This window comes from Octopus bimaculoides, chromosome 21 (genome assembly GCF_046866305.1).
Source record: "Octopus bimaculoides isolate indiv1 chromosome 21, ASM4686630v1, whole genome shotgun sequence".
NCBI lineage: Eukaryota > Metazoa > Mollusca > Cephalopoda > Octopoda > Octopodidae > Octopus > Octopus bimaculoides.
Window position 1 is genome coordinate 31,851,244 of NC_142948.1, and position 23,595 is coordinate 31,874,838.

Here is a 23,595-nt window from a genome sequence, read left to right on the forward strand (position 1 = left end):
CAGAACTTGAAGACAGATGAAATCCCACTAAGTGTTTCGCCTAGCATGCTAATGATTCTGCCAGTTCACCACCTTAGATAATAATGATAATAATAATATAAACTTTGGTCTGTACCATGTGTCTGAGGAATTGATGATAGGTCCGGTGGATCAGGGTTGACCTGGATGTAAACAACAACTTGGAGGGGGGACACATTAGACAATGTAGTTCTTGATACACTATGTCTGAATAAAAAGTAATGTGATCATTCTGGAACACATTTAAACATAGGTGTGTGTATGTGTGTGTCTCTTCCTACTTTTTACCCATAAACAACACTCCACCCCCAGCAACTGACACTCCTCTATTTGCCTTCATCATTATCTCTATTTATCCAGGCTGAAGTTCGTGAGTTCGACACACGTCTGATGTCTGGCTGTGCAGACAACGACAGACATTACCAATTGGACATAGACATCAACAGTATAGTGTTTAGTCAACACCACCTGTTTAGTATGGAACATGTTCTTGCCAATAAATTACTTGCCCTCTACCAACAATACTCAAAGATAATGAAGAAAAACAGCTTATCCTTCCTTACCAAAAAGGTAATTTATTTTCTTACCCCTTGTAACATTACTACCCTACCTGTTGCTCTTTTTTTTACCCCTTCTAACATAATTACCCCACCTGTTGCTGCTTTTTACCCCTTTTAACATTCCTACTCTACCTACAGCTATTTTCTCTCTGTATGTTATTCCTGATTTTTAATTCACCAAACTGTTTTCCCTTGTTATGAAGCTATGTGCATGATTTTTTACTTATATTAGCCACAAGGGCTAATATAAGTCAAAACATGGAAGGACAACACAAGACGATATACAAAGGGGTTTTTTGCAAAGAAAACATCCGTATAAATATTTCATAACAGTAAGAACAATGTAACAAGTAAAAACTCCCAATAGGGGGAGGCACTTTGAAGGTTACTCATGGAAAAGAACCCATAAAAACCACGGATGCCTGGTCAACAGGGCGAGAGCCTTTCTCTTTTTATACTCCTTTTTACAGGTGTATTCTCAGAATTGGTCCATCCATACTGGTCATTTTTCTGACATCCACCTACCTTTCAACAGATTTGCTAGAAGACAACACTTCCCTCTCTACTCTCACTTTCCTTAATGATATTTGTATTTATTTCAGTTGAAAGCTGTGAAGACTTCAACCTTACATTTGCAAAATTATTTACAGAGCAAAGAGGTAGGTCTGTACTTTGTTGAGGTGGATTCGGTGGGTTGGACTAAATCCTCTTGATAAACAAGCTACAGTATTTCGCATTGTGTGTGTGTGTTCATGCATGCTTGTGTGTGTTCGTGCATGCTTGTGTGTGTATGCGTGTATGTGTGTGTGTATGTATATTGTTGTCATTTTTTTGAAGTCTATTTTTCCCTGCTCACAATGGTAGGATAGAATTTATTGAGGTAAATTTTTCTGCAACCAAATACTGAGACATTAACACACACACACACATATATGCATATATATATTTAGATATATATATATATATATATATATATATATTTACACACATACACAGTCACATATATGTTTACATTCATACATATGTATATATACTTACTGACATATATATTCACATGCATGCACTCTTTCTTTTCCTTAGGATCTCTCTGAAGAAGACAAAGCTAATTATAGGCAGAGATTAAACGATTATAAAACAGAAATACGGTATGTATTACTCTGTGTGTGTATGTATGTGTGTGTGTGTGTGTATGTATATATATACACATGCATTCTCTTATATACTGGTTTCAGTCATTGGACTATGTTTATGCTAGTGCTTCAAGAACATTAGCTAGTTATATGTCCCCTCAGTACAGCATGCAATACTTATTTTATTGACCTTAAAATGGACAAAAGAAAGGTGATGTGACCTTATGAAAAGTGGGGGAAAAACTTAGAGGGAACTACATACTGCAAAGTATTTTTGATTAATTAACTCGTTTTCCTTTATACACACACATCCAGACGCATGCATGCGTGCACTCACACACACAAATAGAGTCAGGACTGACCTGGGATTAAATAATAAGTATTAGATAATCTAGTTCTAGAATAAAAGACAGGGTGGTCATAGCTTGACCGTCTCTCATCATAGGTCTACTGGATCAGGGATGACCTGCAACTAAACAACAAAAGCCACTAAGATTTGGTCTACTTTAGTCAACAGTTTATTAATAGAAATAATACATTTCTAAATCTCTCAGATTTATGCAGTAGTGCCGGTGGCATGTGAAAAGTCATTCGAGCGAGATCATTGCCAGTGCCGCTGGACTGGCTCCTGTGCAGATGGCATGTAAAATACACCCTTTTGCTCGTGGCCATTGCCAGTACCGTCTGACTGGCCTTCATGCCGGTGGCACGTAAAAGCACTCACTACACTCTTGGAGTGGTTGGCATTAGGAAGGGCATCCAGCTGTAGAAACTCTGCCAAATCAGATTGGAGCCTGGTGTAGCCATCTGGTTCACTAGTCCTCAGTCAAATCGTCCAACCCATGCTAGCATGGAAAGCGGACATTAAACGATGATGATGATGATAATGATGATGATACAATGAAGTAGTTGTATTCCTTTCAGGAGACTGTCACATTAAGTCACATACAATTACTTCAGTTTATTAATAATTGAACATTTTTCTGCTTGTCTTTTAGCCTCTTACTAGTTTCAGTCAATTGGATGTGGCCATGCTGGGGCAGTGCTATCATGTTGCTTTAGTATTTTGTATTTTGTCTATACTTTGTGTTTTGTTTTTTTTTTCTCCAGGCAAATCCGTAACCAAAGAGACCATGAGGAACAATGTTGCCACAGGCTAGTCAAAGCCATCATTCAAACCTGGAAGAATATCAAACACCTGAGAGAGAAACAGCAGTTTGTGGCCACCTCAATTAAACTCACTATCTGCAAGTATGACCTGCTTTTCTTGTTTTTGTCATAAGCCCACCATCTCTCTCCATCAACACCGTACACTTTCAAGTCCTTCTCCTTGTAGAATATATATATATAGCCTTCCTTCTGTGTGTGTGTGTGTGTGTGTGTGTATATATATATATATATATATAAAATGTGCTGTTGTGTAACCAGGCAGGAAATGGACCGAGACCAAGATGACCAGCAGTGGAGGCAAGAGATTGAGGAAGAGTTAGAGGAGGCCCGTGAGGAGTATGAAGAGAGTTATCAGCAGAAACTCATTGAATACCAACAGGAGCTGGAAGAATGGCAGAAAAAACAGCAGTTAAGGGTATGTCTTGGTTACCATTACTTAGTGGGCTGCTAGATTTGTTGATGGTAAAGTTTAGATGGGGACTTATTTAATTAAGGCAATATTTTGCACCTGGATACCCTTCCTGTCAGCAACTCTGCGATTATTTTTAAGTAAAAAGTTGTTTATTCTACACACCTTTGAAAGCATAGAATGACTTGTAATAATGTCAACAAGGAATGAAAACATCATAACACCATTTTACTCGCTTCTAAATGAAGCTATGGACTTCGTATATTTTACCCCAGTGTCACTTTGATGGTGTGATATATATATATATATTCAAATATATATTGAAACACCTGTGTGTATACATGTGTATATATATATATATATATATATATATATACATACATATATATATATATATCATCATCATCATCGTTTAACGTCTGCTTTCCATGCTAGCATGGGTTGGACGATTTGACTGAGGACTGGTGAAACCGGATGGCAACACCAGGCTCCAGTCTGATTTGGCAGAGTTTCTACAGCTGGATGCCCTTCCTAACGCCAACCACTCAGAGAGTGTAGTGGGTGCTTTTACGTGTCACCCGCACGAAAACGGCCACGCTCGAAATGGTGTCTTTTATGTGCCACCCGCACAAGCCAGTCCAGGGGCACTGGCAACGATCTCGCTCGAAAATCCTACAGGAGCCAGTCAGGCGGTACTGGCAACGGCCACGCTCAAAATGGTGCATCTCATGTGCCACCCGCACAAGAACCAGTCCAGGGGCACTGGCAACGATCTTACTTGGCTTGCCGGGTCTTCTCACGCACAGCACATTTCCAAAGGTCTCGGTCAGTAGTCATCGCCTCGGTGAGGCCCAATGTACGAAGGTCTTGCCTCACCACCTCAGCCCAGGTCTTCCTGGGCCTACCTCTTCCACGGGTTCCCTCAACTGTTAGGGTGTGGCACTTTTTCACGCAGCTATCCTCCTCCATTCTCACCACATGTCCATACCAGCGCAATCGTCTCTCTTGCACGCCACAACTGATGCTTCTAATGTTCAGCTTTTCTCTCAAGATACTTACACTCTGACGGGTATTCACATTGACATTACACATCCAACGGAGCATACTGGCTTCATTCCTTGCGAGCTTACGTATGTCCTCAGCAGTTACAGCCCATGTTTCATGGTTGTTCGTACGCATGCGTCATATATATACATACATATATATATATATATATATATATATATATATATATATATATATATATATGTATTTATTTATATATATATATATATATATATATATATATATATATATATATATATGTATATATATTTATTTATATATATATATATATATATATATATATATATATATATATATTTATTTATATATATATATATATTTATTTATATATATATATATATATATATATATATATATATATATATATATATATGTATATATTTATATATATATATATATATATATAGAGAGAGAGAGAGAGAGGGGGGTAAATATTATATATACTTTTTTGTATTGCTTTAAATGTTTAATATTTTTTCATTTATTTTCCTCATCGCTGTGCCAACACCACACTAAAACATATGTACAATACCACATGTCGACAATCCTACATCATGTGACCCTACCAAAACCATCACAGAAAGAAGCTGTTAAACGCAGGAATATGAAAGCAAAGAAGAAAAAGAAGTCACGCACTGAGGATGATGAGGAGGAAGAAGAGGAGGATGAACAAGTAAGTATATGTATGTGCATATATACGAGGGTATATATCTACATTTGTGTTTATGCATATGCTTGCATGTGTGTGTGTGTGTGTGTGTGTGTGTGTGTGTGTGTGTGTGTGTGTATTTATATTAAAATATAGGGTAAAAAATCATATATTAATTAATATCGATTTATTACCAGGAAGCTAACACATTTAAAGAATCAGAGAGATTCGGAAAAAATATCTGAGATCTTAGGGGATTAAAGTATATTTTTATATATAACGTTGACCACATATATATATATATATATATATATATATATATATATATATATATATACACATACATATATAAAAAACACAAGTAAGGTTAAAAATTTGCAACAGCTGTTTCACCTGCATTTTATTGATGCGTTCTTAGATCATGGTAAAAACCCACCATCATCAGGTAAAATTTTATACATTTAAACAGGTAAGGCAGACATAGAAGGTGATTAGTTCACAAACAACTATAGTTAACTAGCAGTATAACCCGATGTTGTCCGGGTGTGACTTATTACGCCATCTACGATAAGTCTTGCTAGTTGAAAATCAACTAAAAAAGAATGCCTTACAATGAAAAAACCCTTATGATGTAAATATGTTCATAATTCAAAAGACGAAATTAATAGGGAAAGTCTGAAGGCTGTTTTGTGTAACATTATTAAGTGTACGTAAATTTCATCCGTCTAATTGGCTATACAAATGCTTGTGCAAAACAACTTTTTGCGCTGCCTTGATTATACATAGCACGGTAATTCCTTTTCGCAGGAGCTGCTAGGACGGCAATTTGTGATGAAGCAATTGCTGGCGATCTGTTGCTACACAGTTCTGCCAGAATTCTATCAGATTGGGCAGTAGATGATGATGCACCGTTTTGCATTATTATGTTCAAAGTAACTTCTGGAATGTGGTGAATTGCTGCAGTCTGTTGCTGTCTTTTTAAACCTGTTGCTTTCTTTCCCCAGCAAGCTCTCTTCTTTGGAGGTATAATCTATGTACATATTAAACAGAACAACAAAAGTTATAACAGATGGGAGGGTGGGTAGTTTTCACATTTTGGTGATTTTTCAGATTAACACCCGCACGATTACGTAACCCTAAAACCGTAACCGTAACACTAACCCTCATCGTAACCCTAAAACCGTAACCCTGACCCCAAAACCGTAACCCTAACACCCTAGCGAAAATCGTGCGGGTGTTAATCTGAATAATAATAGTAATGACCTCTGTAGATCGAACTACCAACTCACAACTAAGTCTTAAGTGTATATATATATGGGCAACACACATACACACTAAATAGAAAATGTTAGTAAGTACAGAACTTCAGCATTATATATTAAGATGAGCAACATACACACACACTAAATTTTTAAAATGACAGGTATTTGTATGTATGTGTGTATTAATGTGTATTCTGTGTCTATATATGGTAGTAAGTTAATGCGTTTTAAGAAAGATATTAAAAAAATTCAGTTTGTAAGGAATAAATGTTTGACTGTCGATCGTATTTGGAAGAGAATGACAGATATTTGTATGTATGAGTGTGTGAGTTCAAATTCCGCCGAAGTTGACTTTGCCTTTCATCCTTTCGGGGTGTAAAAAATAAGTACCAGTTGAACACAAGGATCAATATAATCGACTATTCTCCACCTGCCCGAAGCCGCCGTTGTGGGAAAAATTTAAAATAATAATAATAATAAATAAATAAATAATAATAATAATGACCTCTGCCGATCAAACTCCCAACCCACAACTAAGTCTTAAGTGTATATATATATATGGGCAACACACACACTAAATAAAAAAGATGTTAGTAAGTAAAAGTGTTTTAAAAAAGATTGTTAAATTTTCAGATTAACAGCCGTACGATTTTCATTACAGTGTTAGGGTTTGTTAGGGTTAGGTAGGTAATGATGCGGGTGTTAATCTCAAGATTTACGAAAAGATTTTCAAAAAAAACTCACAGTTTGTAGGGAATAAATGTTTGTTGATCGTATTTGAGTAAGATGTCTCGCTGGTAAATGACGGTGTTAGAAATGGAAAGTAAACTTATAATTCCCACCAATTAGAATGAGGTCATTGGTAACCATAGGTACATATATTTGTGTGTATTTACGTATGATTGGCAGTGTGTCTGTTTATTTGACTCTCACTCCCCTTCGTTTCTTTGTCTTTTTTCTTGGATCATTCATAAACGTTGATAAAAGAAAGTAGCAATTGAAATGATGTGTAAGAGGAATAGAAATAGTTAATTTTAGAGGGGCAAAGTAATTTTGTATGTATCTGTCATTACAGTATCGAAATGTGATTGTTTCAGTTTTGATAGTTTTCTTTTTCTCCTTCCTTTCTTTTTGTATTTGTTGTTGGAATTTTCGTAAAGGTTCATCAGAGGAAGTAGGAGTTGAAAGGATTTGTATTAGAAAGAGGAAATTAGATTTTATTAGGGAGAAAAGGTTTACTCCTGTAGTTTTACGGATTTTATTCATTATTAGGAAATTTTTGGAGTGAAAAAATGACGCAGTGACCTAACTTATTGCATTTAGAATATTAATTGCGATTGTTTAATCGAAGAAATTTTGAATTGTGTAAATGTATGAATTTTAAACATACACACACACAGAGTAGATTTGCCTTTTATAGTATAGATAAGTGAAATGTTGAGGAAGCACAATAGAATTTAGAGAGAAAGGAGGTCAGATACACAAAGGTCAACTGATTCAAAACGACTTATTTCCAAGTGGCTATTTTAATTAGTTTATAGCTCTGGCCAGTGGTCAGGGGTCATGCGTTGCCTTATAGAATAAAATGAAAATAAAGGCGCAGGTGTGGCTGTGTGGTAAGTAGCTTGCTTACCAACCACATGGTTCCGGGTTCAGTCCCACTGCGTGGCATCTTGGGCAAGTGTCTTCTACTATAGCCTCGGGCCGACCAAAGCCTTGTGAGTGGATTTGGTAGACGGAAACTGAAAGAAGCCTGTCGTATATATGTATATATATGTGTGTGTGTCTGTGTTTGTCCCTCCAACATCGCTTGACAACCGATGCTGGTGTGTTTATGTCCCCGTGACTTAGCGGTTCGGCAAAAAGAAACCGATAGAATAAGTACTAGGCTTACAAAGAATAAGTCCTGGGGTCGATTTGCTCGACTAAAGGCGGTGCTCCAGCATGGCCACAGTCAAATGACTGAAACAAATAAAAGAGTAAAAGAGATATCTTTTTTCTTTTAATTTTTGTCCAGACTGTGAAAGATGAAGAAATACTGGCTGAAGAAACAACATCCAAACCTGTGTGTCCTGAGGCATTTGATGAACGAGGGACGCGAGAGAGCATCAGATCCAAAGCTCTAGAGTGTCGGAGGCACCCAGGTTTGTACTGGGAATTTTGGGTGTCTTCATCATAATCATCAACATCATCATTGTCATCATTAGCTTCATCGTCATCAACATTTGTGTTGTTCTCATCATCATCTGCTTCATTATTATTATCATCATCCTCATCGTCATTAGCATCATCCTTCTTAGCATTGTCATCATCATCATCATCATCTCTATCATCATCATCATCATCATTACCATTGCCACACCATCACTGCCACTGCCAACACGTTTTATTTTAGCCATGCTCAGACACAACCTTGAAGAATTTTTGCTGAAATGAATTTACCCCCAGTACTTCATCATCATCATCATCATCGTTTAACGTCCGCTTTACATGCTAGCATGGGTTGGATGATTTGACTGAAGACTGGTGAACCAGATGGCTACACCAGGCTCCAATCTGATCTGGCAGAGTTTCTACAGCTGGATGCCCTTCCTAACACCAACCACTCCGAGAGTGTAGTAGGTGCTTTTACATGTCACCAGCACGAAGGCCAGTCAGGTGATACTGGCAACGGCCATTTTTCTTAAAGTCTGGTACTTATTCTATCAGTCTCTATTGCCAAACTGCTAAGTTACAGGGATATACAGGGACTGACAACACCAGTTATCAAGCAGTGGTGGAGGACAAGCACAAACACACACACATATATATGTATGCATGTACATTCACAGTGTTATCACACAACACAGTCTTCATGTGTCGTTTTCCTTCTCTGTCTCTAAGGTACACCAAAGTTATCACCTGAGATCACTTATACGGCTAATGTTACCCCAGCAGCAGATTGTCCCAGGTAAGTCTTACTCCACTACATCTATGTAGACAGTGAGTGTTTGAGGATGCATTTGCTATCTTCACAATCACACCACCACACCGCCGCTGTCCCATTGCATCCATCACACTACCACCTTCACATGGCTACTACTTCAACTGTCATTCACCACCACAACACTCTGACTTCACTACAGTTTCCACTTCACTGTGCTATAACCACCATAAATTTTTGCCACCCCCTCTACAACCCTTCCCGCTTCCTCATCTGTTACACTTCTGTCCTTCCTTTTCTTTTCCTTTTTAAATCTTTCTTTTCCCTTTTAAATCTTTCTCCTCCCACCGTCTTTGTAATGTACCCTGTCTTTCTTACAGGATTGAACAACGGCGAAGGAACGACGTGTCATCTTGTAGATTATTTATCAAGGTCCTCTTTAATGATAAACAGGTTTTACAGACTAACCAAAGGTAGGGTCCTACCTCCTTTCTTCATTATCTCTGTAAAATACAGTGGAACCTCGGTTTACGAAAGTCTCTGATCACAATCAAATTAGTTTAGAAATAATTTTTCAAACATAAAATATTCCTGTTAATGAATGGTATCTCAAGTAACAGACACAAGTCAGCAACCTATTTAACATCAAACTATTACATTGGTTACTTTAAAATTTTTTTTGGCATAATGAATTAAAAATTATTTTTCTATATAGGCACAGGAGTAGCTGTGTGGTATATATTTATATATATACTCACATACATACACACACTTGTCCATATTTACAGGTTTCTACTCGAAGACTTCAGAGTGAACTTTGGTCAAATTTACCACTTGAAGATTGTACAGTGGCCAGAGAGTATAAAATTACAGGTGAGACAGTATAATGTACACACACACACATTTATACACACACACACACATATATACAAGAGTTACATAATGGAAAACTGGATGTTAAATAATAATGGTGAAGATATATTTACAGTCTCTTACTGTCTCTACACCCATTCTACTTGCTCTTTTCCCATCACCAGATCTATGAGGCTCGCACACTCAGCAGTACCCTACTCTCACAGCTCTACTTGGCTATCCCAGAAACCTCTGTTACCACTGACAACATCACCATCGAACAGCATGACTTCAGCAGTGACATCAGCATTCAATTTACCCACAATGCAGTTGGCAGTGGTAAGTCAGCTGATGTAAACTTTCCTATGTACCTGTCTGACCTTATTTTTATATCTGTCTGTCTATCTCTGTCTGTATATTGTTCTATCAGTCTCTCTGTCTTTCTCCCTACTTAGCCATATCTCTGTCTGTCTGTCTATTTATTTTATATATATAAATATATATATATATATATATATACATTAACACACAAAAAGCTTCAGGCAGAGCCATCGCTTAATTTTTAATATTTCTGTTATGCATATTATGGTTGGATTGTAGTCGAAAAAGGCAAAGCACTCAAAGAAAAATTCCATGATGAAATGAAGGTGAGTTAGTGTGGGTGGTAAGCTGTCTGAACACCTACTGCAAGAGGTGCCCATCGTTGCTACATCTGTGCAAAAGAATGTAGGTTCCGAGTAGGACGGAAGTCACATTCGTTGCTGCTTATATTTGAGAGAACACTCAAGTGATGACACTGCTTTTGAAGTTGCAGCCATCATGTATGTATGTGTGTGCATGGATGTGTGTGTGTGTGTGTATACTATGACTATATGTCTATGTGTTTATTTGCAGGTGTTGCTATTAACGTGGATCCTCTCTCTTCAGAGAGTACTTACATCAACACTACAGGCTCTGTACTTTGTAGTGTCGCCTGGGCAATAGGAGACGACGGTCTACCCATGGCACCCTCTCCTCAAACCAGTCTACTCACCAAACTACAATGGTAATTATTATGTTGTGATGATGTTGTGTTCAGGTTTGTGTTTGTCATAGTTGTAGTGTTGTTCTTGTGCAGTGGTCCCCAAACTTTTTTCAGCTGCTTCCCCCTTGGCACCTGAGCCACATTCCTAGTGCTACCCCACCCCCACTCATCACTACAAATGTAGGCCACTTTCCAAAGCAAATTCAAAACAACTATATTTCACAAATAAAACTTGACCTAATTAACTCATTATTTTGTTGTTCTTACATCCATTGCCCCCCTATGCCTCCCACCCAACCCCATTATCACCCTACTTTCTTTCAACCAAACCCATGAAATATGAAATAACAGACTCTGTTCTTAGATATGCCTTGAGTACTTCTTTTGTTTGCAGACACTTCAGCTGTATGACTAAAGATAGTTGGATAAACTACTACTACTACATATGCAGGCATGGCTATGAGGCATAGACATGTCTGTGTGATTGGGAAGCTTGCTTCTAAACCGTGTGGTCTCAGGTTCAATCCCACTGTGTAGCATCATGGGCGAATGTCTTCTACAGAAGCCCTGACCTGACCAACACACTTTGTGATTGAATTGAATAGACAGAAACTGAAAGAAGCCAGTTGTGTGTTTGTGTGTGTATGCTTTTGTCTGTGCCTTTTGTCTTGACACTATTGAGGGTTGTAAATAAGTGATATTATCATACAAGTGATGTTTTTCGTTACCAGTTTTCTGTGATGAACATGTTTAGCCATGGGCTAACATTGCCTTGCTTTGGGAACAGGTGAGGCTTAATGCCAGGGAGGGTCATTCAGTTGTAGAAAATCTGCCTCAACTATTTCTGTCTGACCTCTGCAACCATGGAAAAGCAGACATTAAATGATGGTGAGAGTAGCGGTGACAACGTTGCTGTAGCATGTAAGTATGTATGTATGTATGTATCTATGCATGTATATATTTATTTATGTATGTATGTAATATATGTAAAGTCCCTTTATGTCTGCTCTCATTCTCTACACATAGCCTGTCCCACAAACTCGACCCCCTGGCAGCCATTGGTGCATCAGGGATCATGGACCTGGAAAAACTCTCCAAGTGGGTGCGTACTGCTCGCCTTGATCCTAATGATCCCAACAATGCTGATCTCATGTTTCTACTGCGAGTACGTATCTTTCTGTATGTCTCCCATATCATTGTTGTCTCTCTCTCTCTCTCTCTTTCACACACACACGATAAAGACATTTCCTTTTCTTACTATTACTGTTTTATTTTCCAGCCCCACATTGATGACAAAAGCCAACTCAGGGAACAGACGTTCTTTAGATTGGAGCCCTTCCAGGAGGAGTTTAACTTCGCTACAGATGAAGAAATTCTCCAAAGCTCCCGATTCAGGCTACTTCGCCTCCGTCAGCACGAGGTGCGAGAGTTCTGTAATTATTCTATGGTGCCCGCTCTCGACAAAGAGATCCCTAAAAGTGTCTTTAAGGTAATTACTAGTTTTAGACTGCTTCATATATGTTATCATCATTTAACACCTTTTTTCCATGCTGATATGGGTTGGACAGTTTGACAGGAGCTGGAAAGCTGGAGTGCTGCCCCAAGCTCCAACTGTCTGTTTTGGCATGGTTTCTACAGCTGGATGCTCTCACTAATGTCAACCTCTTTACAGAGTGTGCTGGGTGCTTTTTAAATCGCACCAGCTTGTGTGTGTATGTGCGTGTATACATACATACACAAGCGCACTCACGGCTATGTGGTAAGTAGCTTGCTTACCAACCACATGGTTCCGGGTTCAGTCCCATTGCATGGCACCTTGGACTAGGTGTCTTCTACTATAGCCTCGGGCCGACCAAAGCCTTGTGGGTGGATTTGGTGGACGTCAAACCGTTCAACCTATGACAACATGGACAAATGAACATTAAACGATGTTGTTGTTGTTGATGATGATGATGTTGATGATAACTGGTGTGTTTTCTGTAGGAATATGAGCTGCGTAAAAAAGAAGAGGAGAAACTGCAATTCCAGGAGGACATTGAGACACAGCGGGCCTTTGTCGGACGATACAAAGACAAGGTAAGGGCGATGCAGTCCACCACGTCTTTATCCACTTCACATTTATTAATGACCATCACTCTTATACAGCTAAATACACTCTCCATTAGACCACACACACACACTCCACCACCACCACCACTATGATGTCAGGATCGTCATGCCACCAATACATTCCACCCCCACAACCATCATTACATTTCCAGACTACCATGAATGCCACCACATCACATGTCTCTCTCTCTCTTTCTTTTTCAGCTTCATGAAGAGATGTTATCCAGATTCCGTGTTGCCGTCCATCGTAAGAGACAGGAGGAAATTGTTATTGAGGAGGCTTCGCCCAGCATCAAGTCAGTCTTTCTGTTTGAGTTTCAAATTCTATCAGGCATTGCTGTCATTGTCATCGTCATCATTATCATCTTCTTCTTCTTCTAAATGAATTGAAACCACAATCCCGTGATCATGAGTCCAACACCCTAACCATTAAGCCATACACATATATATGTACATAGTTATATATGCAGGTGCATATATGTAGATTTATATGAATATAGTTATGTATGTATGTGTGTATATATATATATATATGTATGTGCAAACAAACAGGAAACAACTTCTATCTCATTCCAGGGTGAAAAACTAGAGGTAGTCGATAGCTTCCGCTATCTGGGCGACCAAGTTAGTAGTGGGGGTGGGTGCGCTGAAAGTGTAGCTGCTAGAATAAGAATAGCCTGGGCAAAGTTTAGAGAGCTCTTACCCCTGCTGGCGACAAAGGGACTCTCACTCAGAGTAAAAGGCAGACTGTATGACGCATGCGTACGAACAACCATGCTACATGGCAGTGAAACATGGGCTGTAACTGCTGAGGACATACGTAAGCTCGCAAGGAATGAAGCCAGTATGCTCCGTTGGATGTGTAATGTCAATGTGAATACCCGTCAGAGTGTAAGTATCTTGAGAGAAAAGCTGAACATTAGAAGCATCAGTTGTGGCGTGCAAGAGAGACGATTGCGCTGGTATGGACATGTGGTGAGAATGGAGGAGGATAGCTGCGTGAAAAAGTGCCACACCCTAACAGTTGAGGGAACCCGTGGAAGAGGTAGGCCCAGGAAGACCTGGGCTGAGGTGGTGAGGCAAGACCTTCGTACATTGGGCCTCACCGAGGCGATGACTACGGACCGAGACCTTTGGAAATGGGCTGTGCGTGAGAAGACCCGGCAAGCCAAGTAAGATCGTTGCCAGTGCCCCTGGACTGGTTCTTGTGCGGGTGGCACATGAGATGCACCATTTTGAGCGTGGCCGTTGCCAGTACCGCCTGACTGGCTCCTGTAGGATTTTCGAGCGAGATCGTTGCCAGTGCCCCTGGACTGGCTTGTGCGGGTGGCACATAAAAGACACCATTTCGAGCGTGGCCGTTTTCGTGCGGGTGACACGTAAAAGCACCCACTACACTCTCTGAGTGGTTGGCGTTAGGAAGGGCATCCAGCTGTAGAAACTCTGCCAAATCAGACTGGAGCCTGGTGTTGCCATCCGGTTTCACCAGTCCTCAGTCAAATCGTCCAACCCATGCTAGCATGGAAAGCGGACGTTAAACGATGATGATGATGATGATGATATATATATATATAGGTGTGTATATGTGTAGATTTGGATGTAGGTAATGAACGTATATGTATATAGTTTCTTATATAGTTATTTATGTGTATGTGTGCATATAATTGAATAGATAGATTGTTGTTGTTTAACCCTAGGTCTGTTCCAATCAGCTTTGTTCATCCATGTTACTATAAGACAGTACATCCGGGATTGTATTATCTAGTGTACTCATAGCTTAAGTGGAATTTGGCTGTTATTTCCAGTCAGTTGAGGGACCACATAGAATCTCCTTCACTTGGGTAGTTATGATTTGTATTCAGCTGACAACTAAAACAAAAAAAAGGCAACCCCTAAGTATTTTAATTTTTGGCTTTTATCTGTTTTGTTTACTTCCATTGAAATTTCCCCCTTTTCTTTCTCTTTTCTTTCTGGGTCCTATCAGTATGATAGGCAAGAGCCTATTAAACCTCCTGCAACCAAGGAGGCCCCTTAAACCTGTGAGAAAAGAGAGAAAGAGGGTGTCTCAGGGTGTGAAAGGAGATGAGGTCCACATCCTTATCAATGTTATTCAGGCCTTCAACATTCCAGTGCGACAAACATCAGCTATTACGTAAGTATATATATATATATATATATATATATATATATATATATACATGATTAAAATTCAGAAAATGGAGATGTAGCATTAGTATAATTTTTTACCTGTCTTCCCTATCTTTTGCCATATTTCAGATCTGAAACTTCCATGGACAGTCAGTTTCAATCCACCATTGAAGAGGTAAGTTCTTTCTTTCTTCATGTCAGTCTTTCCCTCTCTCTCTCTCTGCTGTATGTGTATATATATGACCTGGCTCTCCATCTGTTGAGACAACAAGGATTCCAGTTGATACAGTTAACAGAACAGCCTGCTTGTGAAATTAATGTGCAAGTGGCTGAGCATTCCACAGACTCATGTACCCTTAACATAGTTCTCAGGGAGATTCAGCGTGACACAAAGTATGACAAGGCTGGCCCTTTGAAATACAGGTACAACTTATTTTTGCCAGCTGAGTGAAACTGGAGCAACAAGAAATCAAGTGTCTTGCTCAAGGACACAATGCACTACCAGGAATCGAACTTATGACCTTACAACTGTAAGCGGAATACCCTAACCACTGAGCTACATGCCTTCACTATATATATAAAGATGTGAGCTACCAATAGTTTCTTGCTGTGAAGACATGCATTTAGGCATGTTTATCTCACATGCCTTGTGTTTCCAACCAATCATTGGGCTCTGAGCAAATGGTTTGTTCTATTTGAGAATTGGGATGTTGGTACTTAAACATCCTGATTTTCAAATAGAATAGACATTGTGCTCAGAGACTGTAGACTGTTTGGAGACACAAGGCATATTGTAAAAACCTGTCTAAACATGTGTGTTCATAGCAAGTTCATGTCTTTATACTGTGGTGGTGGTGGTGGTGGTGAAGGTGATGGTGATGATGACGATGATGTTGTTTCTCCAGCATCTTAGCACCATTCTCCTATCTATCTTTCTGTCATTTCAGTCTGTCAGACCCTTCATTGAAATCAGCTTCCAGAAATTTACAGTTCGTACTCACTGTGCAGACGGCCCGAATCCCAGTTTCAACGAGGAACTTCTCATTCCATTCAGGTATTTTCATGACCCTTTGCTAAATGTTGTTGTTGTTGTTGTTTTGTCCCACATCAGAGCAGATCCTGCAGATCTATCGAAGGTGTTTTTAGCCATGATCATGTGTGTGTCTGTGTTTGTCTCCGTAACATTGCTGGACAACTGATGCTGGTGTGTTTACGTCCCCGTAAGTTAGCGGTTTGGCAAAAGCGACCGATAGAATAAGTACTAGGCTTACAAAGACTAAGTCCTGGGGTCAATTTGGTCGACTAAAGGCCTTGCTCCAGCATGGCCGCAGTCAAATGACTGAAACAATTAAAATATATATATATATATATATATATAGATAGATAGATAGATAGATAGATAGATAAATAGATAAAAACTTACTTGGAGAAGGATGCATGGCGTTCGATCATATAATAATATGAATAATATATAAATATATGCATATATCCATACCTATAAGGTATGTACATATATGTATGCATATGTTTATATATTACTAGCAGTACAACCCGACGTTGTCCGAGTGTGACTTATTACGCCATCTACGATAAGTCTTGCTAGGTGAAAATCAACTAAAAAAGAAAGCCTTACAATGAAAAAACCCTTATGATGTAAATATGTTCATAATTCAAAAGACGAAATTAATAGGGAAAGTCTGAAGGCTGTTTTGTGTAACATTATTAAGTGTACGTAAATTTCATCCGTCTAATTGGCTATACAAATGCTTGTGCAAAACAACTTTTTGCGCTGCCTTGATTATACATAGCAGGGTGATTCCTTTTCGCAGGAGCTAGGACGGCAATTTGTGATGAAGCAATTGCTGGCGATCTGTTGCTACACAGTTCTGCCAGAATTCTATCAGATTGGGCAGTAGATGATGATGCACCGTTTTGCATTATGTTCAAAGTAACTTCTGGAATGTGGTGAATTGCTGCAGTCTGTTGCTGTCTTTTTAAAACGGTTGCTTTCTTTCTTCAGCAAGCTGTCTTGTTTGGAGGTATAATCTATGTACATATTAAATAGAACAACAAAAGTTTTCACACTTCGGTGATTTTTCAGATTAACACTCGCACGATTACGTAACCGTAACCGTAAGACTAACCCTCATCGTAACCCTAACACCCTAGTGAAAATCGTGCGGGTGTTAATCTGAATAATAATAATAATGACCTCTGCAGATCAAACTCCCAACTCACAACTAAGGGTTTTTATATAGAATAGATCCGCACCTGGTGGAAAAATTGAAAAAAAAATAGTGTAGTAGTTGAAGTGCACCGTTTATTGAACAAAGATGAAGGAAAAAATGCGCGCTGCGAAAGGGGTGGGTGGGGAGAGGGCTCGGAAAATTCACACAACCCGAGCACTAAATCTCAACGTCCGGTCACAGGAGTGAAACAAAAATCATGTAATACTTCTAATGCAATGTATATTGAACAAATATGAAGGGAAAAAAATGTGCGCTGACAAACGGGGGGGGGGGGGGCTCGGAAAATTCACACGGTTATCCCTACACAACCCGAGCAGTGAATCTCAACGTCCGGTCACAGGAGTGAAACAAAAATCATGTAATACTTCTAATGCAATGTATATTGAACAAATATGAAGAGTTTTCTGTAATTCTTTTACTTGTTTTAGTCATTTGACTGCGACCATGCTGGAGCACCGCCTTCAGTCGATAAAATCGACCGCTAAGTTACGGGGGCGTAAACACACCACCATCGGTTGTCAAGCGATGGTGGGGGTACAAACACACACACACATATATACGACGGATTTCTTTCAGTTTCCGTCTACCCCGATCAAACTCCCAACCCACAACTAAGTCTTAAGTGTATATATATATATATATATATATGAGCAACACACACACTAAATAAAAAAGATGTTAGTAAGTAAAAGTGTTTTAAAAAAGATTGTTAAATTTTCAGATTAACACCCGTACAATTTTCACTACAGTGTTAGGGTTAAGTTAGGTAATGATGCGGGTGTTAATCTCAAGATTTACGAAAAGATTTTCAAAAAAAACTCACAGTTTGTAGGGAATAAATGTTTGTTGATCGTATTTGAGTAAGATGTCTCGCTGGTAAATGACGGTGTTAGAAATGGAAAGTAAACTTATAATTCCCGCCAATTAGAATGAGGTCATTGGTAACCATAGGTACATATATTTGTGTGTATTTACGTATGATTGGCAGTGTGTCTGTTTATTTGACTCTCACTCCCCTTCGTTTCTTTGTCTTTTTTCTTGGATCATTCATAAACGTTGATAAAAGAAAGTAGCAATTGAAATGATGTGTAAGAGGAATAGAAATAGTTAATTTTAGAGGGGCAAAGTAATTTTGTATGTATCTGTCATTACAGTATCGAAATTTGATTGTTTCAGTTTTGATAGTTTTCTTTTTCTCCTTCCTTTCTTTTTGTATTTGTTGTTGGAATTTTCGTAAAGGTTCATCAGAGGAAGTAGGAGTTGAAAGGATTTGTATTAGAAAGAGGAAATTAGATTTTATTAGGGAGAAAAGGTTTACTCCTGTAGTTTTACGGATTTTATTCATTATTAGGAAATTTTTGGAGTGAAAAAATGACGCAGTGACCTAACTTATTGTATTTAGAATATTAATTGCAATTGTTTAATCGAAGAAATTTTGAATTGTGTAAATGTATGAATTTTAAACATACACACACACACAGTAGATTTGCCTTTTATAGTATAGATTTATATCATTATATATATATATATATATATATATATATATATACATATATATATATTCTATTTTCACAGGACATCAAATCACAATTTGACACCCAAGAACTTGCAGACAGTCACCGATGTTATTCATCTCACAATATTTGATGAAGTTCATGTTAATATCCTTCAGGTAGGTTTTGAATTCGCATCTCCTCACTCACTTTACCTTTCTTTTAATTCTGTTTTTTTCTTCTGTCATTGTTTCCCTTTTCTTCTGTCTTTCATCTTCATTCTTTACTCCTTCTCTCGTCTTTATACTTTTCATGTCTGCCATTTTTTTCAGCATTTACTCTGCCTATTCATCCCTTTTCTCGCTTTCGTTCCATGTTTTCCTCTCTCTACCACTCCCTTATCTCCCCATCTCTTCTGTCCCCTTATCTCCCCAGTTTCTTCTGTCCCCTTACTTCCTTAGTCTCTTTTCTCCCCTTACTTCCCCAATCTCTTCTATCTCCTTATCTCTCTAGTCTCTTCTATCCCCATTTCTTTTCTGTCCCTTCTTGTTCCCTAGTCTCTTCCATCCCTTTTTCTTTCCCGTCCCTTCTCGTTCCCTTCACCTCTCTTACTCTGTCTCTCACTCATCTCTCTTCTGTCCCCTTATCTCCCCTGTCTCCTCATTCACTTCATTTCTCATACTGTGTCTGTCCCCTAATCTCTCTCCTGCTCCATTTTCGCTCTTCTTTCCTGGCTTTTCTCTCTCCTTTTCTTCCCTGTCCCTCATCTTCTTTTCCATTTTCACCCTTCTCGTCCGTCCCCTTTTCTTTCCTGTCTCGTCTGTCCTCCTTCTCTCCCATGTGTCTTCTCTCTCCTTTTCTCCCCTTTCTTTTCTCATTTGCTTCATCTCTCTTACTGTGCCTATCCCTCATCTCTCTTTTCCGTCCCCTTATCCCCCCCTCATCCTTTCTCATTTTCTCCATCTCCTTACTAACAACGTTCCCCCCTCTCTCTCTCCCTTACTTCAGGATGATACAAAACAAGACACAGAGATCCATCAAAGAGTTGAGAAAAAGTGGCTAGGCACCCTCAAGATACCTTTCTCTACCATTTACTACAACGGCAAAGTAAGTGATTCTTAATCAATATCATTAATTACTCAATTCTTTTCGTTTATCTTTTACTTGTTTCAGTCATTAGACTGTGGCCATGCTGGAGCACTGCTATCAAGGGTTTTTGTCAAACAAATTGACTCCAGTACTTATTTTAATTTTTTTTTTTTTAAACCCTGGAACTTATTCTGTTGGTCTCTTTTTGTCAAACCACTAAGTCTGGGAGATGTAAACAAACAAACGCCTGTTGTCAAGTGGTGGTGGAGCACAAAGATGCACACACACATACATTCATCATCATCATCATTGTTTAATGTCCGCCTTCCATGCTAGCATGGGTGGGACAGTTTCACAAGAGTCGGCCAGGCCGAAGCCTCCACCAGACTTCTGTGACTGTTTTGGCAGGATTTTCACAGCTGCATGCCCTTCCTAACACCACCCACCCAGCAGAGTGGACTTAGTGCTTTTTATGTGGCACAAGCACAGGCAATGTCAGTTTTGGCAAGGATTTTTACAGCTGGATGCCCTTCTGAACACCAACCACTTTACAGTGTGGACTGGGTGCTTTTAAGTGGCACCTGCACTGACAGGGTCACCAAGTACTTGCAAGACAAAAAAAACTTTTAAGAAGGGAGGAAGCATTGGAGGAGGTGATCTTGTGTTGGATGATGAAAAGGTTATAGTGAAACAGATACACACACACACACACATACATATATATATATATATATATATATATATATATATACACAATGGGCTTCATTCAGTTTTTGTCTACCACATCCACTCACAAGGCTTTGGTCAGCCTGAGGTTATAGTAGAAGTCTCTTGCCCAAGGTGCCATGCAATGAGGCTCAACCTGGAACCATGTGGTTGGGAAGCAAACTTCTTACTACACAGAATAAATTTTTATTACTAATTTGAAATTATTGGTGTTGTTTTTCCTCTTGTCAGGTCTGATCCAACAAACCTATGATCAAATGTGTTCTAGTCATGAGCAAACAGTCTGTTTTTATTTTTTTAAAAATTTTGAACAACTTTTTAAAGCACTGGTGCTGGTGCTACATAAAAAGCACCCAGTACACTGTAAAGTGGTTGATGCTAGGAAGGGCGCCCAACTGTAGAAATCATGCCAAAACAGCCTATGGAACTTGGTATGGCTTCTGGCCCTGCCAGTTCCTGTCAAACTGTCCAACCCATGCCAGAATGTAAAATGGACATTAAATGATGGTGATGATGATGATATGTCTGTAAATGGACCCCCCCCCCCCCCAGATAAAAACTGCAGCCTTTGGTTTTTCAACAATACCCGTACGTTAAGCAAGTTATATAGATAAAGATTTTAATGTAGAGCTTCTTCTTTTGCATTATTTGAATTTTAATGATAATTGTTTATTTGTGTATTTCATTCACTTTTTCCTCTTCCCTTTCTTTCTGGACAACCAACCACCTGACCACCACACCTGAACAGATTGAAGGAACTCTACAGTTGAATACTCCACCTCTTCTTCTCGGCTATTGCCAACCAAAGAACCACCCTACAGACATGGATTCAATATTGATGCCATTAACTGATTCCTACATCACCCTGTTCATCACCTTACAGCCAACCCTTATTCCGCCAGAGCCCTTCAAGGAGAGGGTAATGTCTTTTTTTTTTCCCCTCTCTTATTATTTCATGGTTATATCAGCATGAATGGATAGTACTGCTACTACAACAGCAAACCTGGCAGAATTGTTAGCATGCTGGGAAAAAATGCTAAGTGACATTTGGTGTGGCTTTACATACTGGGTTCAAATGCTGCTAAGTCCAACTTTGCTTTTCATTCTTTCAGGGTCGATAAAATAAGTAGCAGTTGAGCCCTGGAATTGATGCCACCGATTTCCCTTTCCTCTCAAAATTGCTAGTGTTGTGCCAAAATAAGAAAAGATTATTATTTATTATTATTATTATTATCATTATTATTATTTGTATGGCGGTGAGCTGGCAGAATTGTTACCATACTGGGCGAAATGCTTAGCAGTATTTCGTCTGCTGTTATGTTCTGAGTTCAAATTCTGCCTAGGTTGACTTTGCCTTTCATCCTTTCGGGGTCAATAAATTAAGTACCAGTTACATACTGGAGTCGATCTAATCAACCGACCCCTTCCCTCAAAATTTCAGGCCTTGTGCCTTTAGTAGAAAGGATTATTCTTATTATTAAGACAGCAATCTGGCAGAATTGTGAACATGCCAGGCAAAATGCTTAGCAGCATTTCATCTGTCTGCATGTTCTGAGTTCAAATTCTGCCGAAGTTGACCTTGCCTTTCATTCTTATGGGGTCAATAAAATAAGTACCAGTTGAGTACTGGGGTCATGCAACCAACTTAGCCCCTCCCTCAAAATTGTTGACTTTTGTACCAAAATTTGAAATTACTATTATTATTCTTATTCTTATTAATATTATTATTATTAGTTTGACAGTAACGAAGATGAGAAACTTCTGCAGTACTGTGATGTCTGGCAGCGTCAACTGGAGGCCAAATGGTCCAAAAGAGTATACAAGACCACAGTCACAGACATCCTAGGTAAAGCAGTGTTTGTCACTCGTTTCTTCAAGCCGCTCCTGCCACCAAAGGAGATAACAACTGGTAAAACTGGCATTGCTGCAGCTGTGAGTTGACCTTCCACCTCTGACCTCTCAACTTTGTCCTCTTACCTCTCCTATTCTTCCTCACTCTCATTCACTTTGTTGTTTTTATTTTTCTTAGGAAGTTTCTGTAATTTGTTTGTATGTGTGTGTCAGAGTGTATATATGTCATGTGAGTATGTATGGAGGGCTACTGAAAAGTTCCGGGCTTTAAGGGTATTGCAAAAGGCCTGGTTGGAGGCCCAACCTTCCGAGTTCTTTTACAGGGCTTAGAAAAACTGAAGGACCACTGCAATGAGTGTGTGAATCTGAGAAGGGAATATGTCCAATAAAAGCATAATTAACTGATCCTCCTGTATTTTCTTTTACTTAAAGGCAGGAACTTTTCAGCACCCACTTGTGTGTGTGTGTTTGTACATGTGGAGGTGTGTCAGTGTGTATGTATATGTGTGTTGGTGTGTATATATGTTCGTGTACGAATGTATATGTGTGTCATTGTCATTTCTACACTTTAACACGCACACTTTTCAATGCTTGCATGGGTTGGATAAAATTCGAGGTCATGTCAACTACAACACATATTTCATTCTTGTACAGTTAATATATTAATCTCTACTTGATGAACTGCTGTGTTATAGAACATAATGTAAACAACGGACTTATACATATACACAAACCTATATATATATATGTATGCACGTATGTTTATATATTCATTTATATATGTATATATATTTATGTATATTTATATATTTGTTTATTCATATATATTTATTTACACACACACACACAGAGGGTGTCCATAAATTAC

At 38.8% G+C, this 23,595-nt stretch overlaps 1 protein-coding gene across 2 annotated transcripts in view; it reads left to right on the plus strand.

The window, feature by feature from the left end:
* The window catches only part of LOC106876947 (coiled-coil and C2 domain-containing protein 2A), a 43,923-nt gene that overhangs the window by 13,900 nt on the left and 6,428 nt on the right, over nucleotides 1–23,595 (plus strand). For both annotated transcript variants that reach the window (XM_014925713.3, XM_089339461.1), the window contains 23 exons: nucleotides 379–588; nucleotides 1,181–1,237; nucleotides 1,659–1,723; nucleotides 2,819–2,959; nucleotides 3,137–3,293; nucleotides 4,933–5,025; nucleotides 8,281–8,407; nucleotides 9,147–9,213; nucleotides 9,567–9,659; nucleotides 9,975–10,059; nucleotides 10,224–10,377; nucleotides 10,933–11,083; nucleotides 12,089–12,227; nucleotides 12,342–12,551; nucleotides 13,046–13,138; nucleotides 13,376–13,467; nucleotides 15,156–15,323; nucleotides 15,449–15,494; nucleotides 16,267–16,373; nucleotides 19,144–19,240; nucleotides 20,070–20,168; nucleotides 21,625–21,795; nucleotides 22,611–22,808. In XM_014925713.3, the coding sequence (XP_014781199.2) occupies nucleotides 379–588; nucleotides 1,181–1,237; nucleotides 1,659–1,723; nucleotides 2,819–2,959; nucleotides 3,137–3,293; nucleotides 4,933–5,025; nucleotides 8,281–8,407; nucleotides 9,147–9,213; nucleotides 9,567–9,659; nucleotides 9,975–10,059; nucleotides 10,224–10,377; nucleotides 10,933–11,083; nucleotides 12,089–12,227; nucleotides 12,342–12,551; nucleotides 13,046–13,138; nucleotides 13,376–13,467; nucleotides 15,156–15,323; nucleotides 15,449–15,494; nucleotides 16,267–16,373; nucleotides 19,144–19,240; nucleotides 20,070–20,168; nucleotides 21,625–21,795; nucleotides 22,611–22,808 (2,820 nt within the window). The remainder of the gene's footprint in view (nucleotides 1–378; nucleotides 589–1,180; nucleotides 1,238–1,658; nucleotides 1,724–2,818; nucleotides 2,960–3,136; nucleotides 3,294–4,932; nucleotides 5,026–8,280; nucleotides 8,408–9,146; nucleotides 9,214–9,566; nucleotides 9,660–9,974; nucleotides 10,060–10,223; nucleotides 10,378–10,932; nucleotides 11,084–12,088; nucleotides 12,228–12,341; nucleotides 12,552–13,045; nucleotides 13,139–13,375; nucleotides 13,468–15,155; nucleotides 15,324–15,448; nucleotides 15,495–16,266; nucleotides 16,374–19,143; nucleotides 19,241–20,069; nucleotides 20,169–21,624; nucleotides 21,796–22,610; nucleotides 22,809–23,595) is intronic.